A 22,260-nucleotide genomic window follows, 5' to 3' on the forward strand; every position below is an offset into this window, starting at 1 on the left:
AGTTGGCAGCCAAATGATAAAGTATTGCAAAGGAATATCTTTGAAATTCTTCCTCATAACGTTAAGGTTATAGGCTATATTTTGGTTTTTCACTTGTCAGAGAAAATGAAGAGAGGAAAAAAAGCTTATTATTCTTCGTGATGTAATTCTACATGGCACTTACTGCCTGTATAGGTAAATGAGTGAGTGACCACATAAAAAAAGGTATCAGTTTCTGTGCCACCCCTGTGTGAGCAATGGTCTCAGTCTGGCCACCCCTATAAAAATTGTCTGGCTCCGCCACTGAACACACACACAGTGGAATCCACACAAATGAAATATTCTTTCTACCACTTATGCAACCACCTTGACCAGACAATAGGTGTCACTGTTGCAGCAATGGTATGCTGGCATGATAGACTGTTGTGCCATCTGCAGGCTGATTTGTTGAGATCAATTTTGTTCTTTAAATAAAACATGACATATTTTAGGACAAGAAAAAGGAAACAATTTTGAGACTTTAAAATTGAATCTACCAAACAGCTTGGGAACCACTGGATTAATGGGAGGCATAAAAAGAGCAACTACAGTCAGTAACTGTATATCCACATAATTCTGCTTTATGATAGGTGTAAGTGATAAAATAGCAACTGAGTGTGAACGGCAGCTCTTCATTTTCTTCAGCAGAGAGCATCAAAAGTGCAATTTGCTGTACATCAATGTTCTAGTGCTCTAATTAAATACACGGAAATACAGAAGAGTCTGTAAATGGATTTCTTATTTCCTCTTGTATGATCTGCCTCTACTGTTCAAATGCAGTTTAGAGAAGTCAGACGTGCCTTTTATGTAAAACAAATGTAGTTGCATTGTAGATCAGTTCCTCCAACCACTCTCCGCACCTTCACTGGCACTGTCTCAGCCTCTCAATGTGTTGTGTAAACAGACAATGTTAGCCCTGACCTGATGCCCTTGGCCATCTTAAAATCTAAAAATGGCTTATAGAAAATGGTTTAAGCTCCCACAAGCTTGGTTCATCTGTTTCTTCTATAAAGTTTTATGAAGTAATGAAGATTAAAAAAGCATGATGCATTTTTTCATTGTTAACGTGTCCCTCTTTCAACAAGATGTATCCTGATCTTAGGAGGATCCTGATTTATTCAGAACCCAAATAAACTAATTTGTTCAAACAAATAATAATGTGCAAAATGTTGCTGGTGCAAAATGTTCTTGCTATTCATGACACCATCAGATCTTGGAGAAAAGGATTAATCTCCTATACTTGATGGCAAGTAGCAGTTTATCTGACAGCTATTGGTATTTCACTGGGTTTGCTAGTTTTTAAGTTTTATCATGATTTTTTTCTTTATTATTATGATGAATTGCTAGTCAAGTCAGTTCTAACTCTTGGCAACCATATGGATAGCGTTTTCCAGAACATCATGTCTTCTGTTTAAGTCTTCAGGATTCTTAATGGCTTGTTCATTGTTCCACAAATGTTATTTATCAATCTTGTCTTGTCCTGTCTGTCCTCTTCCTCTTTTATCTTCAACTCATCCAAGCACAACTGTTCTAACATAACTGACAAAAATGACTTTTAAATAAGCTCATCCAGGTGTCGAAATGATATCTAAAAAATTCATTGCAAATATGATTAACACTTAAATTAATTAAGCTTGCGAAGCAGGCCGCTCAGGTGGCGCAGCGGTAAAACATGCTAGCACACCAGAGCTGGGATTTTGAATACGTCGTATCGAATCTCAGCTCTGCCATCCGGCTGGGCTGGGTGGCTGCATGAACACATTTTGGCTGTTGTTCATAGGGTAGGATGAGCCAGAAAGGGACTACTTATGACTGAGCAAATTACGACCTCTCCTGGCTGGTTGATGGCGTCTGCACAGGGTCGAGGAATAATGCTGATCAGGGTGTGGCTCTCCGAGCACAAAGCTGATCGGCATATGAACTCGGCTGGCACAGGTGAAAAGATGCAGTCGGCTACTGCACACATGTCTCGCTCTCCTCAATTGAGGCGGGGGTCAGCTCCAGTAGAGAGTAAGTATAACGCAATTGGGTAAAAAAAGGGAGTGAAAAAAGTAATTGTTTCACAAACTGGACATCACTGATTGATAAATCAAAGATGCATTAATTCATAGATGTAGATATATGTATACTGTATATATATATATATATATAGGGTGCTTGAGTCTCAACACACAAAAGCCTTAGTAAAAAGGGTGAGTGAGAAAGTCTTTGTATTCCATAATAGATTTTTCATCAGCAGGCGCAAAGACACAGCTCCTTATGAACTTGTTGATAGGATTAAAGTTTTACATTTCTGTTCTTTTTCCAACAGATAAACATGAATAACAATTCCAACCGTTGTGAAGGCCTTTAAAAAGAAGCAAAGAAAGGCTACAATGCACTGTGGATCAACTCTTTAGCATTTTGCTCAGCTTGCTTGTTTGTAGGCTTCATTTCGTCCGACTCCAGCTCCATCTTCTCTGTGCTGAAACTTTTATCAAGTGATGGAATCATCTTGGTAGTATCACCACTACTATTTTTCATTTCTTTCCTGATATGACTTTTCAGACACTGGCTATTAATCATTTTCTCCAAGCACAGTCCATTCTTTTCTTCTTCCATTTTTATGTTCTCTGTGGCACGGTTTGAAATGTCACCTTGAACCTGGACTGGGTCGGATTCATCTGTTTTTGCTTTTAAGAATAACTTCTCACCGTCAGTGTGATCAACACTGGTGTTCTCTGTAGTTTCCTTCTTCTCACCAATGCTTTCCATGCCTGGTTTCTGTGTGGCAGGCCCGGAGCATATTTTCTTGCCTGTCTCCTTACCGTTGACGACATGAGCGTTTCGAGGGTCTCTGGCTACACTGTATCCCGTCTGGAGTGTTGACAGACTGCGCTGGTGGCCGGTCTGATGCTGGCATCTATACAGACCACGGAAAGCTGAGCGGAACTTTTGTGACATTAGGTTGTACACCACTGGGTTGATAGCGCTGTTGGCGTAGATGCAGGTCCTGCAGAGGAGCAAGAACCAGGCATCTAGGTATGGCTTGCTGACGAAGGAATTAATGAGTACCAGGGTTCTGTACGGCATCCACAGTAGAGCAAAGAGGACCACCACCACAGCAAGCATCTTTGTGACCTGAGAAGAGCCAAGAAAACACAGCTTGGGTATTTGGATGACTATTTATTGATTGTTACACTGTTATTGGCACAGAAAGCTGTGTGCAATGGCAAAAGTTGTCACAGTTTGTTACTAACAGATTTTGTGAGTAATAAACCTTCTGTAAAGCCCATCACCAAACACATTCAAGCTAAATTTAACAGCACCACTCACAGCAAGTATAAAAATGTATTAAAGTGCCTTTTCTATTTGATGCCACCTACTGTGAGCAATAGAGAGGACGTTTTCAAACTGACAGTTTAAAAGGTAGATTGTAAGGGATGTGAAGTATGGATTGAAATTCCCCCAAAGGACCCCCACTGACCAGATATTATTTGGGTGATGGACCATTCTCAGCACTGCAATAACACTAATTTGGTGTTGATGCGTGTAGAAGACCTTAGTGTCACTTCTGGGAGGGGAAGAGTGATCCAATCAAAATTATAAAGCCAAGATCATCCTGTGATTAGGTGTCTGTTGATAAAAGACTAGAGAAAGGGTATGTGTTTCTAATACAGAGGCCAGTTTCAAGAGTATTTAAAAAAAACCTCAACTCTGCTGCACCTAGTACACTCATATTAAACCATGCTTGTGTCGTTGCAGTAATGAAAATGGTCCATCACCTTAATATCATCGGGTCTGTGATGTTGGTTGTTAAATGGGTTACAAGGGGGTGTACAGAGGAATAGATGGGTTACAGTCAGTGTTACTTATGAAATTAGTGATTGTATATACCAGATAGGTATACCTAATAAAGTGCTCAGTTAGTGCATATTGTAGAAGTAAATGAAGGTTATCAGGGGCCTTTAGGCTACTCCTTGATTGTGCCCTTTCAATCCTGTTCCATTGATTACTCTACAGAATAATTGTGTAAATTAAACCAGAACCACCAGAAAACAATGGATGCAAGGTCGGAATACTCCCAGAACCGTTCCCGAGTCAATCATAGAGCATCAGAATAAACATTACAAGTATTAATTCACGTGTCCATGTGTTTTGGGGGTTTGGAGGAAGGAAACCCACATAAACTGTAATGGCTTGGGTAAAACCTGGGTTTACTGTGTTTATCTGTAATAAAATAATATTGTATTGAAATATTTGTTACATAGCATTAAAAGATTTTTCTACCACACAAGCATTTAGTCAAATCAGCACAATGACCACTCACTCACTGGGGGTCCTGGAGCCTATCCCAGCTTTTTAATGGGCACAAGGCACACAGTAACACCCTGGACGAGGCACCAGTCCATCGCAGGGCAGACACACACACATACACACACTTATTCACCTATAGGGCAATTCAGGGTCTCCAATTAACCTGACTGCATGTTTTCAGACTGTGGGAGGAAACCGGAGCTTCCGGAGGAAACCCACGCAGACATGGGGAGAACATGCAAACTCCGCACAGAAAGGACCCGGACTGCCCCGCCTGGGGATCAAACCCAGGACCTTCTTGCTCTGAGGCGATAGTGCTACCCTTCCAGTCACAATGCAGCCCAGAACAATGATCAGATAAAACAAAAATGAAACTGATTAAAGGGAATTTATCTTGCTGCTAAAAAGCTGTTTGGGCAGCCAAGAAACTACGTCCGAATATTTCAACAACAAAACAACACCAAACAAACATTATTCAAAAGTAGCTTCTAAAAAAGAAGGTGAAGATGATGCTTGCTTGGCCCAACAATCTCCTGACTTTGACCATTTCTGTAGGATTTCAAAATTGCTTGTTTGTTACCCTGTGATGAGCTTGGGTCTAGAAATTATAGCTGATATTTTGCATTGAATTCATGTATGTCTTTCCCTTTGACTTTTTTATGCAGCGGTGGACTGTGTTAAGTGACAACGGTTTATCAAAGTACTGCAAAGACGTCTGAGGGCTCAGATGTCATGCAAATTTGTGGTTTCTGGCCTTGCCCTACACGGACAGAGACTTCTAAGGATTCCCTAAATTCTTTCACAGTATTATGTACTGTAGCTGTTAAGAGTTTGTTTGTTTGTTTTATAAGGATGTTTTACACTTTTGGTTACATTCATGACAGGAACGGTAGTTACTCATTACACAAGGTTCATCAGTTCACAAGGTTATATCAAACACAGTCATGGACAATTTTGTATCTCCAATTCACCTCACTTGCATGTTTTTGGACTGTGGGAGAAAACCGGAGCACCCAGAGACACGGGGATCCACGCAGACACGGGGAAAACATGCAAACTCTACACAGAAAGGACCCGGACAGCCCCACCTGGGGATCGAACCCAGGACCTTCTTGCTGTGAGGTGACAGTGCTACCCACTTAGCCACCGTGCCGCCCAGCTGGTAAGAGACCTAAATTATTTGCAATCTTGTGTTTCTCTTATGAATTATCCATCTTTGCTTGCACTGTGTCATTGGTGGATCCTCCCAATCATGATTCCCTTACCTGTTACCAATTCACCTGCTTATTGTGGAATGTTTCAAAATGGTATAACTTGAATATGTTATCAACCCTGTCCCAACTTTTCTGAGTGTGCTGCAGGCATAAATTTCAAAATGTGTTCATATTTACAGCATACAATCAAGTTAGTTAACCGAAATGCCTAATGTCAGTTAAATAAGGGTTCAAAAGAATTACTAAACCACAGATTCTTGAAATTCTATTAGCAAATGAAGAATCAGTGGAGTAAATAATTATATGTGTTTTTTAAGCAGAGCACGAGTGCTGGTGAGAACTGGGCTATTAAATAACAATGCATAATTTTATTACATGTATCCTGTTCCAAGTCTTTGAGCTCAGAGTAAAAATGTCTTTGACACATCTCTCAGTAGTTAGCCATGAATGCTAAATGCAGCCATACTGCAAACCCTTACTGGGCACACACATTCCAAAGTAAGTCTAACATGGAAAGAGGGAAAAAAACAAGAGTGAGAAAAGCACATTGTCATACAGTCTGTGGCTTTGTGTCCATGGTGACAATGTGTGGACAGGCAGTGCAGAACCTATATGTACATTTACGGCATTAGGGCTAAGGTGCTCGGAGGCCAACTTGCTGGTGGTGGGGTTTGATCCAGCGACCTTTCGATCGATAGTCCAAGACCTTAACTGATGAGTTAGCACTGTCCTGAGGGAGCAGTCTAAAAGAACCACTATCAGACTCCACACCTCTGTTTTTTACGTTTACCATTCTCACTCAGTTCTCACTCAATGCAGCATTCTCCTGTCCTCAAATCTACTTTAACAACTTCAGTTTTGGGTCAGCGCATTAAATAAGAGAAAAATACTCACAAATATAAAAGCCACCAACTGCTACTAGGCTCCTAATTGATATGAATAACTAGATCTCACAATTCTAACTTCTATTTGTCATTATTCACCAACGACTGCCAGCTGCCAAGCACTTTCGACAACCGTGACAAATTCTCAGTGCATTTTAATTGAAGGAGCATGAGACTGGGAGGAGCTGGATTAACTAACAGACTGCAAGATAATAAGTGTGACTAGCCGTGGCATTTACAGATACATCTGGTTACTTTGATTCCTCATCAGCCTAAAAAAGGTTCTTAACATGACGCAAACAAAGCCAGCTGGCACTCACGATTAAGTTTAATAAAGAAAATGCCTCCTTAGTGAGAGTGTTATCTGATTTACAGCACAGATAACTTCAAATCTGGTGATTAGACACATCCACTGTAACTTTGTGATATGTCGAGATAATCGTGCGATCAAAACGGCTTGAGGTGTAAGGAAAAAATGAAAAGAACAAAGAGAAGAGAGGAGGAGAACTTATTCTTGATCCTCAAGAGCGGAATTATCAGCGGCATTAAGCATACTTCAGTGAGCGCCACAAATCATGTTATGCAAATCTGCTACTCCAGTGAAGCCCTCCTGAAGCTATGATCTTTGCCAAGTGCAAGTGTGCGGGCACACGGTTAGACATATCCACCAAAGCACAGAACTCATATACCCACACTCACCCACACGCCCACCTCACACAAGGTCAGGGAGAGTTCTAGTAGCTCTTTATTTGGATAATAATAGACGCACAGATCTGAAATTTATCACTGGCCTCAATAGACCTGCAGAGTCATTAAAGGTGATAGAGAATGGGGCCAGACACCTACCCTGTCTGATCATAATTTGATTCACGTCAGTGCATGTGAACTATTCTTAGCCATTATGCTTGTAAGAACCCCATCAAAGCCATCGAAAAGGACAATCTTTGAAAATTCTAGTGACTGATAAATGCAAAACAGAGCATCATGTCTTTTAAATGCATTGCCTGGCATTGCTGGAAGGCTTTTGTCACATTACCCAGCTGTCACGGTCTAATAGCAGAGCTAGTAGTATGAAAGCTGACAGTCATAATGACCATTAAGGCATACTAATGCTCAGTAAGTTTTACAGCTTTTGGACACCCAGTGGCAGAACATCACATCCAAAACCATTGGCATCAGTACAAAATTGGTCCTTTGGTCGCTGCAAACACTATCATGGAAAGGATTTTCACTTGATTCTGGCTCATGACTGCAAAGATTCAAATTTATTTAGCTATACGAACATTATATTAAGCAGTGAGGTTGGGCAATAAGGCCTACTTAAAGACTGTGTATTTTTTTTTCTCTTTTAATTTTTGTCCATAGAGAGAGCCAGTCAACAACTTCTACAACTTGTGTGAAGTTTGCATGTTCTCCTAGTGTCTATGTGGGCTCCGGCTTCCTCCCAAAGACATACCGATACAACCCTCCACTGCTTACCGAGGAGCTTTGCAACTGACACACACCCCCTCCGACACGCGAGCAGTACCGACTGCATCTTTTCACCTGCACGAGGCGAGTTCATATGCGGATCAGCCTTGTGTACAGAGAGCCACACTCTGATCAGCGTTATTCCCCAACTCTGTGCAGTCGCCATCAATCAGCCAGCAGAGGTCGTAATTGCACCAGTTATGAGGAACCCTGGTCTGGCTCATCCCACCCCTGAACAACAGCCAATCGTTGTTCATGTGGCCGCCCAGCCCAGCCGGACGGCAGAGCTGAGATTCAATACGATGTATTCGAGATCCCAGCTCTGGTGTGTTAGCGTATTTTACTGCTGTGCCACCTGAGCGGCATACATTTCAAAGTTGATAGAAGTACTTCAGGTTGGAGCATAGAGAGAGCCAGTCAACAACTTCTACAACTCCTGTGTGGAGTTTGCATGTTCTCCCAGTGTCTATGCAGGTTTCATTCGGGAGCTCCGGCTTCCTCCCACAGTCCAAAGATGTGCAAATTAGGTGAATTGGAGACACTAAATTATGTTTGACTGTGTTTCACATGAAAAACTTGAACTGATGAATCTTGTGTAACCAGTAACTACCTGTCCTGACATAAATGTAACCAAAGTGTGTAAAACATGATGTTAAAATCCTAGTAAATAAAAAAAACAACTTCTACACCCAGCTAAGCAAACCATTTCTTTATAGATTATCACACAAGGTCATGCCAACCTAAAAAACTGTTGGCAAGACAACTGTTGGCAAAAAGTTAGAACATCTCCATGCACTGTAATAAAAGATTTAACAATTATGAAATCCAGTGCTGTGATAACAAATGTAGCACTCAGTTAATGTTCTGTAATTTAATGTACAAAAAAACTACCCCCATTTTTGGAAAGGTGTATATAAGGAGTTGGCAATGCTAAATTACGTTAAAGTTTGCCATTAAAGAAAAGCCTTGGTTTATTTTGTTTTGTTTAGACAAACCCTTTTAGTGTCTTCTAAAATTCTATGTAACAGCAGAAAATAAAGATTATTGATGTTATGATTGGTTTTGATTGGCTAGCCAGGCATAATATCGCAGCCCATTGTTATTTATACACTTATTTCCTAACGCTTGTTTCTCTTTTCTAAAAGGTCAGTCAAAACGGACAGCACACCACTGCTGAATGGATGTTATTGTTTTTTTTTCTCTTCACCCATTAAATTGGACCGAAAATTGTTGTACTTCAAAAAAATTATCAAAAACTGTTAAAAGCCTCAGCAGCTCTGCACCACCCACACTTCAAAGATGTTTAATTGGAAGTGAGGGAGGGTAGGGATAATAAATGTGTGTAAAGGAGTAGAACTGGAGCACATATTGTTTAGGCTATTTTTATTCAGCAAAAAGGGCATCAACAATCTCTACCCTAGAGACAATGTTACATTCAGGTGTATCATCAGACCATTAGCATTTGAAGCAATTTAGGTAAATAAGCCCGTAAGCACAGACAATTATCTTATTTAGTATTTTATAGGAATGTACATGTAGTCATTCTAGAACTGACTGCATTATCGCAGCACACTGTAACTATTCTAATACACCAATCAGGCATAACATTAGGACCACCTACTGAATATTGTGTTGGTCGCCCTTTTGCTGCTCCATACGCAACAAACTGTGATGCACTGTATATTCTGACACTTTTCTATCAGTACCAGCATTAACTTCTTCAGCAATTTGAGCTACAGCAGCACACGGGCACCCCTTCGCTTACCACGTGCATTAATAAGCCTTGGCCGCCCATGACGCCGGTTTACCACTGTTCCTTCCTTGGACCACTTTTGATAGATACTGACCACTGCAGACTGGGAACACCCCACAAGAGCTGCAGTTTTGGAGATGCCCTGACCCAGTTGTCTAGCAAACTCTAGCAAATTTGGCTCTTGCTCAAATCCTTATGCTTGCCCATTTTTCTAAGAAGACCCAAACTATATTCACACAGCATAAACAAAAACACTTTTTACTCTGTCAGGGGGAACTTTTTACCAAACTTTGACAGTTAACTTAATTCATTCATTGTCTGTTTTACCATCGCTTCATTCTGGCAAGGGTCACGGTGGGCCTGATTCATTGGGCAAAAGGCAGGGAACACCTCAGACAAGTCACTACTCTATCACAGGGCAAATCCACACACAAACACACACTTTTTAGTAGCTCCAGTAAGCCTGACTGCATGTCTTTGGACCCACACAGACACAGGGAGAACATGCATACTCCAGACATAAAGGATCCTGGCCACCCATCCCAGAAACTCAACTTAGGACTTTCTTTGCTGTAAGGCAACAGCACTATGCACTGTGCCATACCCTTACTGTATATAAAATATAGAACATAGTGACTCACAGTCATCCTTAAACACAGTGTAATGTATTTCTATTGCATCAAGACTACATATTTCTACCACATGATGGAACTGCAATATTTTACTATCTGTAATACAGTCTAAAATACAGCAAATATTACTAAGTAAAACTGTGTGGGCTCAAATGTTCAACTTGATATGCTACACAAATAAATATTAAACCCCACTTTTTTATAATGAATGAATAATTAGTAAGACAAAAGTTTACAGGTAGTGTGGTGCTGCACAGTCACTCTCTGTAAGTTTGGCATTATTATCCCAGGTCCATATGGGCCTCTTGAGGTTTTGTCTCACCTCCTGAAGACTTGCAAATATGTGGATGGACTAGACTGGTTCCTAGATCTGAGTGTGTGATACTGTGTAATGAATTAGTGATCTGTCTTGTTTATGGTGTATTCTTGCCTTGTGCCTACCAAATCTAGCTACAAAATGTAAATAAATTTCATGTGGTAAGTATAAACATGTATATCAAACACACTAGATTTACAGTATTTAAGACCAAAGACCATTCTTGAATACATCCACACTGACATGGTGGTATTTAAGCTAGTCCATGTTGTTCAGAAAAAGCTTGGTCTGTGACAGACTGTTAGAGGTAATAGTGCAGACAACAGTGCACTTCTGTGTTTGTCCTTTTGAAATATGTCTTGAAGACAAGTACAAGAAAAACCTCTCATAATTAATCCACTACAGCACACAGCATCTTACTATGAGGGCATCAAATCTCAAAAGCCCTGACGTGTGCAAGAAATTAACCAAGAAAAAAAGCAAAAGGGAATAGAGGTGGGAATATAGCCAAAATCCTTACTGGATAGTAAGTTTCATACTACAGTATATTACAGTAACACAGAAATACAGTAATCCAGCACCCCCGCCCCCCCCCCCCCCCCCCCCCCCCCCCCCCCATGACCCTAATTGGATAAGTGATTAAGAAAGTGAGTGAGTGAGCAATCAGTAGCTTTTTTTGTTTATTTAGATCAATATATATTTGTCATGTATTAATTTTATATAAATAAAAAAGTGATTTTGGGTGGCATAGTGACTCTGTGGATAGCACTGACACCTCACAGCAAGAATGTCCTGGGTTCGATTCCCAGGTGGAGCGGTCCGGGTCGTTTCTGTGTGAAGTTTGCATGTTCTCCCTGTGTCTGTGTGGGTTTCCTTTGGGAGCTTTGGTTTCCTCCCACAGTCCAAAGACATGTAGTCAGGTTAACTGTAGATACAAAATTGATACTAAAGGTGTGTGTGTGTGTATGTGTGCTTCCCATGTAATTGACTGGCGACCTGTCCAGGGTGTTTCCTACCTTTCACCCAGTGAATCATACTCACCGTGACTCTGAATAGGATAAAGTGGTGGTAAAACAGACAATGAATGAAATATTTTTTAATCCATTAAGACATTAAATCATGTTGGTGTTGTGCGCAGCTGTGTGTAATGTTAATTTAGTCAACTAATCAATTAATGAAAATTAATAAATAAGTAGCTTTTTAAAAATAGGCCAAAAAATGCCCACTTGTCATTCTAGTTGAACAGAATTTGAATAAGCCATAAAAATATTGTAAAAACCTCTAGTATATACATTAGGGAAAAAAAACCGTTACTGGTAGATTCATTTCTATATACTGTATATTATAATATCACCCAGCCCTATAACAGCTTTTTCAAAGCACAGCATGTGCTAAGTGCTACTTCATTACAGGGCATCACTCTGTTACCCACTTAGTCACACCAAGGACCAATTAAGAAAAGAAGTTCCACCTTATGTTTGTTTTGGGAGGTAAACAAAAGGAGAACACAAGCTAGGGTAGATTTTGGGGCTTTGTGGCCCCAACTCTCCATTTACGTCATTGTGCTGCCCCAGAAAACAGCTATCACTAGGTGTTATTAGGGACAGTCATTAGGGACAGTGGTAGCCTAGTGGGTAGAGCTTTGGGCTATCAGTCGAAAGGTTGAGAGTTCAAATCCCAGCTCTGCCATTCACTGTAGGGTCCTTGAGTAAGGCCCTTGACTCCTCTGCTCCAGGGGCACCGTACAGTGACTGACTCTGCACTCTGACCCTAGCTTCCAAACATGATATGCAAAGAATGAATTTCATTGTAGTGTATATATGACACATAAATGCATTCTTCTTCACTTTGTAAACACAAACAGTCATACCTCTTGTAATTGCAAGGCTGGCTTTAATCTCATGCATCATTTGCATTTACGTGTATGACATTTGGCAGACACCTTTATCCAAAGCGATTACAAGACGGTGAGTGGCAACTTGGTGATGGTGGGCATAACCCAGCAATCTTCTAATTAATAGTCCAGTACTTTAACCACTGAGATTCATGTGAAAGTGAATGGTGCACATTAGAAAACAATCTTGGATAAAAACCTGCTCCTCTCTAACAGAAAGCTTAAACTTAGGCACCCAGGTGGTGCAGCGGGATAATCAGCTAGCACACCAGTTCAGAGATTCGGCGTTGCCACCAGTCGGCTGGATGCCATCCAGCAGGCATAACTGACAGTGCCTGCAGCATACACGTCTCTGCTAGGGCACGATGACCGGACAATGTGGGTGGGGTGTTCAAACGATGTGTAAGGACCCTGATTAGCAGATAGAGAGGTGCCTGTGCAGAGTGCATGGGTGAAAAAGGGTTCTGCTGATGGCTGCGCACGGGTCGGAGGAGGCGTGAGCAGCAAGATACCCACCTCGACTGCAATCAGGGATCCCCCAGCAGGGAAAGACAAATTGACTATGCTAAATTGAGAGAAAATGCATAAATAAAATGGAAAAAAGAAAGCTTACACTTAAAAGGAATTGCTGTTAAGCAAGACAACTACCTAAAGCAAAGTGGAATAATCTGGAAAAAATCCTGACCTTACATGGCTTAATTAAAGTAAAAATCAACTATTTGTAAAGTTAAATTAATTTATTTATTATTTATTAATCTATTTGCTTGTTGTGTGTTTTTAAATTTGATATCTTTTATTTCATTTGCAGTGTGGTGCCCTCCTAAAATAAAACAACACCAGGTGCAGTAAACAGCGCTTAAGTGTGACTGTAATAATTAGATTTCCATCTGATAAGAGGTAAAGGACACACCTGCTTCCTAGACGACAGCGTGCTTTTCGGCCGCCCTCTGCGACTTCCTTTGCCCGTATCCACAGGTTCCTTGCAGCTTCTTCTGAGGGTGGTGGCTGTAACAGTGCCTGTGTCCGGTGGCTGGGACAGGGGGTTCAGGTAAAGAATTCGGGCGATGAGGCCATACAGGGCAATAGCCAGAAGCAGTGGAATGACGTAGAAGATCGCAAAATCGATAAGGTAGATGGGGAGGTAGAGATCCCGGGATACACGGTACCCACACTGCACACGACCATCACTGTTTACTTGGATGTCCACCAGGAAAAGCCAGAGCATGCAATAGACACAGGTGAAGACCCAAACCCCTGCAATGATGCGCTTAGCCCTGGAGACTGTACATACCGTCTGAGCTCTCATTGGATGACAGATGGCTATGTATCTAAAGCAAGAACAAGACATAAATACATATTAACTTGACGTTGACTCATTACAGCACATCTAAGTGTCTTTACACTTACAATTTACACTTATGTTAAAATAAATATAGTGTATTAAATCTCATTATGTGTCTAGTTACACCTAATACTGAACATAGGACAGAGCTAATAACCCAGGACCTGTTCAAATAGCAATACATTTCATAGCAGATCTGATCCGACATTAGATATGGCATTTACACAGATAAATTAGCTTTTCGAGAGTGTAATTTAATTGTAGTATTACTTAAGCAGTAAATCTTAATGAACACAGTGTTTTCACCTGGTAACTGTTTTCACAGGTAAATGATATGGCACAACTATCACTATTTAGCAAAAATGCTAATGCTAACATCTGTGAGTCGTACCAATATTATCAGATTTGTTGCTTCTTGGTACAAATCTGACACCACAGCAATGGTAGAAATGACTTCATTTACCTTCATTCATTCATTGTTCTTTAACAAGGCTTCAGAGACTACCTAGAAACACTTAGTGGAAGGCAGAAAAGCTTACCCTCAGTCACGTCTAAGGGAAATTTTAAGTTGCCAGTGCACCAACTTATATTTTTTGGGTGTTGGAAGGAAGTACCTGAAGCGAAAAAAACAAACAAACATATGGACACAGAAGGAAATGTGCCACGGTTTGAACCCAGGATGCAACAGCTGTGTGGCACTTACACTGCTGGCTGCACCACTGTGCCACCTGTGTTTTATTTCTAAACTCTACAAATAATGATAGTAACAACAAATAGTAGTACTGTGTAAAAATGATAAAATAAAACAAACACTGTAACAAGCATTTTCCAGTTGTGTAAACTGCACTTAATTAGTAAAAGTAGCATTTTAGGTGTGACACGGGTGAGAATTGACCATTGGGGGAGGTTTGAGAGTTTTGTACTACTAAGTAAAATAAAAAATAAGAGCTACAGCATAGCATAGCAGCCAGCACTCGTTTCATTAAAAAAATATTCTATGGCACTCGGGTGGTGCAGCGGGAAACTACACTAGCCTATCTGAGTTCTGCTATCAGCCAGCTGGGCGCCTACACAAACACAAGATTGGCTGTGTGTCTGTAAGGGGCAGGACAATTGCCGAACAGGGTTTCCTCAAAACTGCTGTAATTAGGGCTTTTGTTGGCTGATCGATTGTGCCTGCACCATGAGAAGGGGGATAATGGTGATCGGTGGGTGACTCTCTGTGTGTGATACGGATCTTTATGTGAACCCGCCTCCTGCAGGTGAAAAGATGCGGTCGATACTGCACGTGTTGCAGGGGGCATGTGATGATTGGTCCAGTCATTGGGGGAATAATAGAGAAAGAATACATGCACAGAAAATACAATAAAATATTTTATGCTTAATGAATATCTGTTGCAGGATAAAAAAAAGGCTAAAATTAATTTTATAATAATAATATAATAAATGTTTTATATTAATAACCATAAAAATAATAATTAAATTATTATTACAATTATATTATATTTATTATATTAATTATTATTATTATATTGTATTATATTATAATAAATATAATATAATTATAAATACAATAAAATTATTATTATTATTATTATTTTGCTATTATTATTATCATTATTAAAATAATATAATTATTATTGATCTTAATATTTACAACAAACTACAAATAATATTTTTAATACTGTATAATTATTGTTATTATTATTATAAAAGCATAACATAAAAGATTTAGAATTAATTAATCAGTAAGCTAAAAAAAATACATCATTTCATTATATTATTTAGCTCTGGCATTGACTTTCTCCTTACCTCTCAACAGTGAAGGCCGTAATGGAGCAGGAGGACACGTTGATGCCCAAGTACTGGAAGTAGGTAATACCCAGACAACCAGCATGGCCATAAATCCAAGTGGCCAGCAGACTCTCTGAGATATTGGGCAACCCTGCCGCCACCAGTACTGTCAGGTCTGCTACAGCAAGGCTCACCAGGTAGCAGTTGGTCGGTGTTCGCATGTGTCGTGTGGTGAGGACCACCAGGACCACCATTATGTTACCCACAATTCCTATGCCACATACCAGCAGCACCAGGAACACAGATACAGTCTTATACTCCACAGATTCAGACACAGGATCTCCCGGGTTCACCAGGGATATGTTCGACACCGGGTTACTGTCTATCCTGGAGCTCATGTTTTCTGCCATGTTTCCTCGGGTTTGTATGTGGGTGTGTGTTGTATAAAATGTGTAAAAGAAAAAGAAAAAATCAGGTAAATTGGAATGTGAAAAGAGAACAGAAGAAAGTGTTCAGTTTTTTGAAGGTTAGGTTTTTTGAAGTTTTCTATGTTGACGGTTCTTTCATAATTCCTGCTTAAAAAGCTATAAATCCATTAGTGGCAGAGCATTTTATTTCTTGTAGGCTTTTGGCTCCCTTATGCAATTGTCCATCCAATTAATCCCCCTGAAAATAGAGATTGCGACAGTCAATGGGAAAAAACATCAGTCTTCAACAGTTAAAAGGATTTCACAGTTCTGTGTTAATTGCTCAGTAATTGTGCATGTCCATCACCTCTGGTACAAGCAGGCAGATACTTTCTGCACATATAACCACCCCAGTACTGATTAAAAAAGATAAAATGTTACATCTCCCTCCCTCTCTCCTCTTTCCTTAATGATTCCATATCTACTTAATCTGATGGTTTTTTTCTAAAAACAATTCTTACACATTGATTTATTCATATGGATTCTGCAGTTTTGAGTAGTTTGCTCCTCTAATTAAAAAGTGAAGCCCCACACCTGCGATGTTACAAAAGATTAACCCAATTGCAGCACACCTAACTAAGGTAGAACTATACTTGGGGTAAAAAAAAAACACACATAGAAAGAGAGAAATAATAAATAAAAATAATGAGTAGCTAAAACAAAAGAGAACAAAAACAAAATTCATGGATAAGTTATTAGAAAAAAGGACCTTCACCCCACAGGGATATAAGCATGAGCTGCCCCATGTGCTCGCCCTACAGGGGTATCAATGATAAGCCCCCCGCAAATGCAAGACCACTCAGAAAAGGAGAAAGGATTTGATAAGAAAAAGTAACGATGAACAGGCTCTCAGAAAAAAACAACAAAGGCAAGGAAATAAGCAAAACTACCAGCAGCAAAAAAGAGCAGGAAAAGAGTGGCAACCACCTGACAGGAATGCTGCCATAAGCCCACTTGAGGCAGCTTGCATCCAGGGCAGTATCCTCATGATGGCAAAATTGATTGACAAAGTATGTAGATGGGAGCAAAACAAAAACAAGACGTTTTAGACCCATATCAGACATATATTAGATACCAGATCAGACATAAAACTAGATTAAATCTTTTCAACAACACAATAACCCCAAACATTAACCTAAATACATCTCACAGGTGTCTAAAAAAGAAGGACAAAGGTGCTAGCAGGAGGAAAAGGTAAAAATTAAACCACAATACTGCAAGAAAACCAATTATTTGTTAATGTGGAAATCTCAGTCATACGATTGAACAGTAGTCTGTGGTAGTCAGTAGTAGTGTAAAAGTTAAAAGTTTTAATAAAATTGAATAAAATCCCTTTATTTGTCATATATACATATACAGTAGGGCAGTTGTAGCCTAGAGGTTAAGGAACTGAACTAATCAAAAGGCCACCGATTCAAGCCTCACTACTGCCAGGTTGCCACTGTCATGGCTGCATGGTAGAGCTGGGGTTGAACTCTCAACCTTTTAATTAATAGCCCAAAGCTCTACCCACTAGGCTACCACTGATGGAGCAAAAGTGTATGTCATCAAAGCATCTACAACCACCACGACCCTGACCAAGATGAAGCAGTGGTAAAGCATAGAAATGAAACGAAATGAGTTTGGTATGAGAAAAAATTGCCTAGCACCTGGACTCAGCCCTGACTTTACCCACACCTGCAGTGAATTGTCTACTGACTTCAGAGCCTCAGTAATGCTTTAATGACCATATGAAAGTGAATCCCAGGCATCACTTTCCATAAATGAGGTCAAAACCTTTTGTAGCATTAATGATCATATTAATTACCATGTCATTAGATGTGATGTTTGCCAGCCATGTATGAATGTGATGTTTGGATATTTTTGGCAGGTCATTTATTTAGCTACACTAATGAATACTTGCCCTTTCATACATTACATATTATGTTTTGATAAAACAGGACAATTTCAGAAAACCTGGAATAGACAATACAGAACAACAATGAGAAAAAGCATCATAACAAACACTAGCAAAAGTTTGTGAACCCATTAGAATAACCTGGATTTGCATATTAATTACTTCTTGAGTGTGAATGTGATCTTCATCTTTGTCACATTAATAGACAAACACATCTTGCCTAAACTAATAACACAAGCAATTTCACATTTAGGAGCGCTGTTAAACACCATGAGTACTCAGGTACAGTCCAGACTAGAATAAGTGTTTGAACCTCTGGATATTCACATATATAAGATATACTATATAGCCAGATGTCAGATGTCTGGACTGCTGCTGCTTGTTGATTTATTGTCACAGTTTGGAAGTTGCTGCTTTTTTTATGAAACCTCCCTTGGTGTTCCAGTAAAATTTCAGACCACTTTAATTATATTTCAGTTGAAATTATAATTAAGTTTGTTCACATTGAGGCGCTGTCCCTCTTTACCTCGCAGAACCACTGAATGATGTTTATACACTGATCAGCCATAATATTAAAACCACCTCCTTGTTTCTACACTCACTGTCTATGTTATCAGCTCCACTTACCACATAGAAGCACTTTGTAGTTCTACAATTACTGACTGTAGTCCATATGTTTCTCTACATACTTTTTAACCTGCTTTCATGCTGTTCTTCAATGGTCAGGACCCCCACAGGACCACTACAGAGTAGGTATTATTTAGGTGGTGGGTAATTCACAGCACTGCAGTGACACTGACATGGTGGTGGTGTGTTAGTGTGTGTTGTGCTGGTATGAGTGGAATGAGTGGATCAGACACAGCAGCGCTGCTGCAGTTTTTAAATACCATGTCCACTTACTGTCCACTCTGTTAGACAATCCTACCTAGTTGGTCCACCTTGTAGATGTAAAGTCAGAGACAATCACTCATCTATTGCTGCTGTTTGAGTTGGTCATCTTCTAGACCTTCATCGGTGGTCACAGGACGCTGCCCACAGGGCACTGTTGGCTGGATATATTTTTGGTTGGTGGACTATTCTCAGTCCAGCAGAGACAGTGAGGTGTTTAAAAACTCCAGCAGCGCTGCTGTGTCTGATCCACTCATACCAGCACAACACACACTAACACACCACCACCATGTCAGTGTCACTGCAGTGCTGAGAATCATCCACCACCCAAATAATACCTGCTCTGTGGTGGTCCTGTGAGGGTCCTGACCATTGAAGAACAGCATGAAAGGGGGCTAACAAAGCATGTAGAGTAATTGCAGAACTACAAAGTGCTTCTATATGGTAAGTGGAGCTGATAAAATGGACAGTGAGGGTAGAAACAAGGAGGTGGTTTTAATGTTAAGGCTGAAGGGTGTATGTACCCTTTAAATATGTATTCTAAATGTATTCAGAATGTCAGAGAATTTATGTATTTTATATGGTCCTGAGTACATTCATTTTTGCCTGCCAGATGTTAGATATGAGTTCACATACTTCTTCAGCCATAACTTTACTATATAAAGGCTAAATTTCAGCAGGTTTTTTTAGAACAGCATGATCTTCCAATCTGATTACTTCAAATTATTTGAAGCATGAGCTGCACTGGATTTTTTTTATTGCATCCCAGTTATTAACTGCACTCATTAAGCCAGAAACTGCATTATGAAGAGTGTTTACTTACTGCGCAGTAGTGACAAGCCTGATTCAGAGATTAGGTTTGATGGTGAGAACTGATTGTGATAAATTAAGCTGTCAATTACTCTGACTCTCCAAATAAGTGTATCACAATCATGAGTCTAAGCCAACTCATGACTGCTCTTTATTTTTCACCCTTTATGTTTTGTCTGATACATTCAAACCCTTAGATTTATAGTGTTTACTAGCCATATAATTTGGAACATTAGGGTTCTTTTAATAGTGTCTTTTTTCTTAATGAGGACTGACATTGCAAACACATTGCATACTGTCTGTTATGTATTTCATTATAATACAGTCCATATAGCTGTTAGGTAATATTTTACTAAAAAAACAACTATTAAATGCTATTGTTTTAATTGTATAGGATCTAGATAAAGCACCACATTTTCTCTTTCTATTTAATTAGGTAATGCTTCCAATCAGGTAAGCAATTATTCCAAATAAATAGGATTTATCAAAAAAACTACATTCTGACAAGACATAATTACACCAGTTTTACATTATATGTTTAAATGCACTCACTCATAGTAAGTAAATTTTCCCAGATTAATTAACTTTTTAAATAAATATTATAAATGAATCAGTATTTAATAATACAAAGAAGCAGTTACTTATTACATAGTAAATTATTTATCATTTTCACTGGTAATAAGTTTAGGTAAATAATAAATCTTACCATTTTGTCCTTTTTTGGTTGGAACCCATGCATTCTTTCCAAATAAGCCTTTCTCTCTGCAGCTTCGGCTGTGAAATCCAGATGTAAAAAAGAAGATCTGAGGTATTTGTCAAGGCCATGGAACACACGAATCTAGGAGAGAAACGGCAGAGCCGCTAAGAACATGCGCTCCTCCAAGTACCGGCGTTTAATGAAGCTGAATGAACAGGTGCTTTTGTTACAATACCTCCCCCTGCTGGCACGAGTCTGCAAGAGCCTCGAGCTCTTCACGCGCTTCCTCCTCTTTCACGCGCCACTCTAAACACTCGCGCGCACGACATGGATGCTGTCTGTGGAGGGGGCCTTGGCAGGTTAGAAAAAATCTCATGCAGACTTGGGAAGAACACGTAAAATTCCTCACAGACAGTGTTCTGAGTCATGTATTACACTCAGCTTCCCACCTAGCTGTGTGGCACCCACACAACCAGCTGTGCCAAGGCTCATATACAAAATGTGGGCCATTTTCCAAAACAGTGGGAATTCTTCTTCCAGAACTTTGATGAGTAAAAGATGGGTAAACCAATCAAAGTACTAAAAGAAGAATTCCCACTGTAGTTGAACATTTTGTCTAACCGATTGCTAGTGTAACCAACCGTCTTTAGAGTTTGCTGAGTTTATAAAGAAAGAAATAAACTGTACACAAACTATCGCAGCACAGAGATGATCATGTGTGTAGAGAAGCACACTTTTCCTTTGACTATGGAATCCCCAAAGGGACAAAATGCACTCAATATGTAAACACATACATAAAAAATTGTCAGAACGCTAAACCACAGAACAGTCTGTTACACTAATGTAATTACTGTATGATGGCTAAGACCCCCTTAATGAATGAAAAATGCATATTACAAGGTAAATGGCTCATTTTACGGGAGACATGATTTTCACGGCCACGAATTAGGTAGGGCATAAATTATGAAGTTTGTAGAAAGACCAAAGACATTTTGGAACTTTCCACACATAAACAGGTGAGTGAGTAACAGGTGACTATCATTATGGTGTATAAAATGCTGAGAAGTAAGCACACATTTCATGTCTTTTTTTTAGCAAGACAATGCCAAACCACTTTCTCTCCTTGTGCAAACATATTCACACCTAGGGTGTTTTTCAATCTCCAGTAAACATGACTGCATGGCTTTGCACTGCCGGAAGAAGGCAGAGCTTATGGAGAAAACACACGCAGACACAGGGAGAACATGCAAAATCCACACAAAAAGGACCGGGAACCTGGGAATTGAACCCAAAATCTTCTTGCTGTGAGGTGACAGTGCTACCCAGCTACCCAGCTTATGCACAGACGTTTTCTTCACACTTCTAATTTAATCTTCACACTTCTAATTTAATACTAAATGTTGGTGAATTTTGGAATTTCAAAGGTGCCAATTCATATCAGTTATGTTTGTGATTGTACCTTTTGGGCATTTAGCAACCTTCTCTAACTCGTCTGTCCCTATCAGTAAAACACTTTTTTGTAGAATCTTTTATTCATTACTGGGCAGCACAGTGGCTAAGTGGGTAGCACTGTCGCCTCACAGCAAGAAGGTCCTGGGTTCGATCCCCTGGTGGGGCGGTCCAGGTCCTTCCTTTGTAGAGTTTGCATGTTCTCCCCGTGTCCGCGTGGGTTTCCTCCGGGTGCTCCGGTTTCCTCTCACAGTCCAAAGACATGCAAGTGAGGTGAATTGGAGACACTAAATTGTCCATGACTGTGTTCGATATAAGCTTGCGAACTGATGAACCTTGTGTAATGAGTAACTACCTGTCCTGTCATGAATGTAACCAAATGTGTTAAAATCCTAATAACTAAACAAACTTTTATTCATTACTAAACTAATGTTGTACA

The 22,260-nt window shown here is 39.8% G+C and overlaps 2 protein-coding genes across 2 annotated transcripts in view; one reads left to right on the forward strand and one right to left on the reverse strand.

Annotated features, from left to right (window-relative positions):
- Positions 1-2,388: 2,388 nt before the first annotated feature.
- trhr2 (thyrotropin releasing hormone receptor 2) lies at positions 2,389-16,023 on the reverse strand. The gene is made up of 3 exons (XM_063004722.1): positions 15,632-16,023; positions 13,388-13,805; positions 2,389-3,138 (listed from the first exon to the last, which is right to left on the reverse strand). Exons 1-3 carry the CDS (start codon positions 16,021-16,023, stop codon positions 2,389-2,391), a joined length of 1,560 nt encoding a protein of 519 aa, XP_062860792.1.
- Positions 16,024-19,221: 3,198 nt separating this feature from the next.
- The window catches only part of zc3h18 (zinc finger CCCH-type containing 18), a 49,115-nt gene continuing 46,076 nt past the window's right edge, over positions 19,222-22,260 (forward strand). Inside the window, exon 1 of the mRNA XM_063004179.1 lies at positions 19,222-19,309. The gene's annotated coding sequence lies outside the window, so the exon portion shown is untranslated. The remainder of the gene's footprint in view (positions 19,310-22,260) is intronic.

This window comes from Trichomycterus rosablanca, chromosome 11 (genome assembly GCF_030014385.1).
Source record: "Trichomycterus rosablanca isolate fTriRos1 chromosome 11, fTriRos1.hap1, whole genome shotgun sequence".
NCBI classification, from domain to species: Eukaryota; Metazoa; Chordata; class Actinopteri; order Siluriformes; family Trichomycteridae; genus Trichomycterus; species Trichomycterus rosablanca.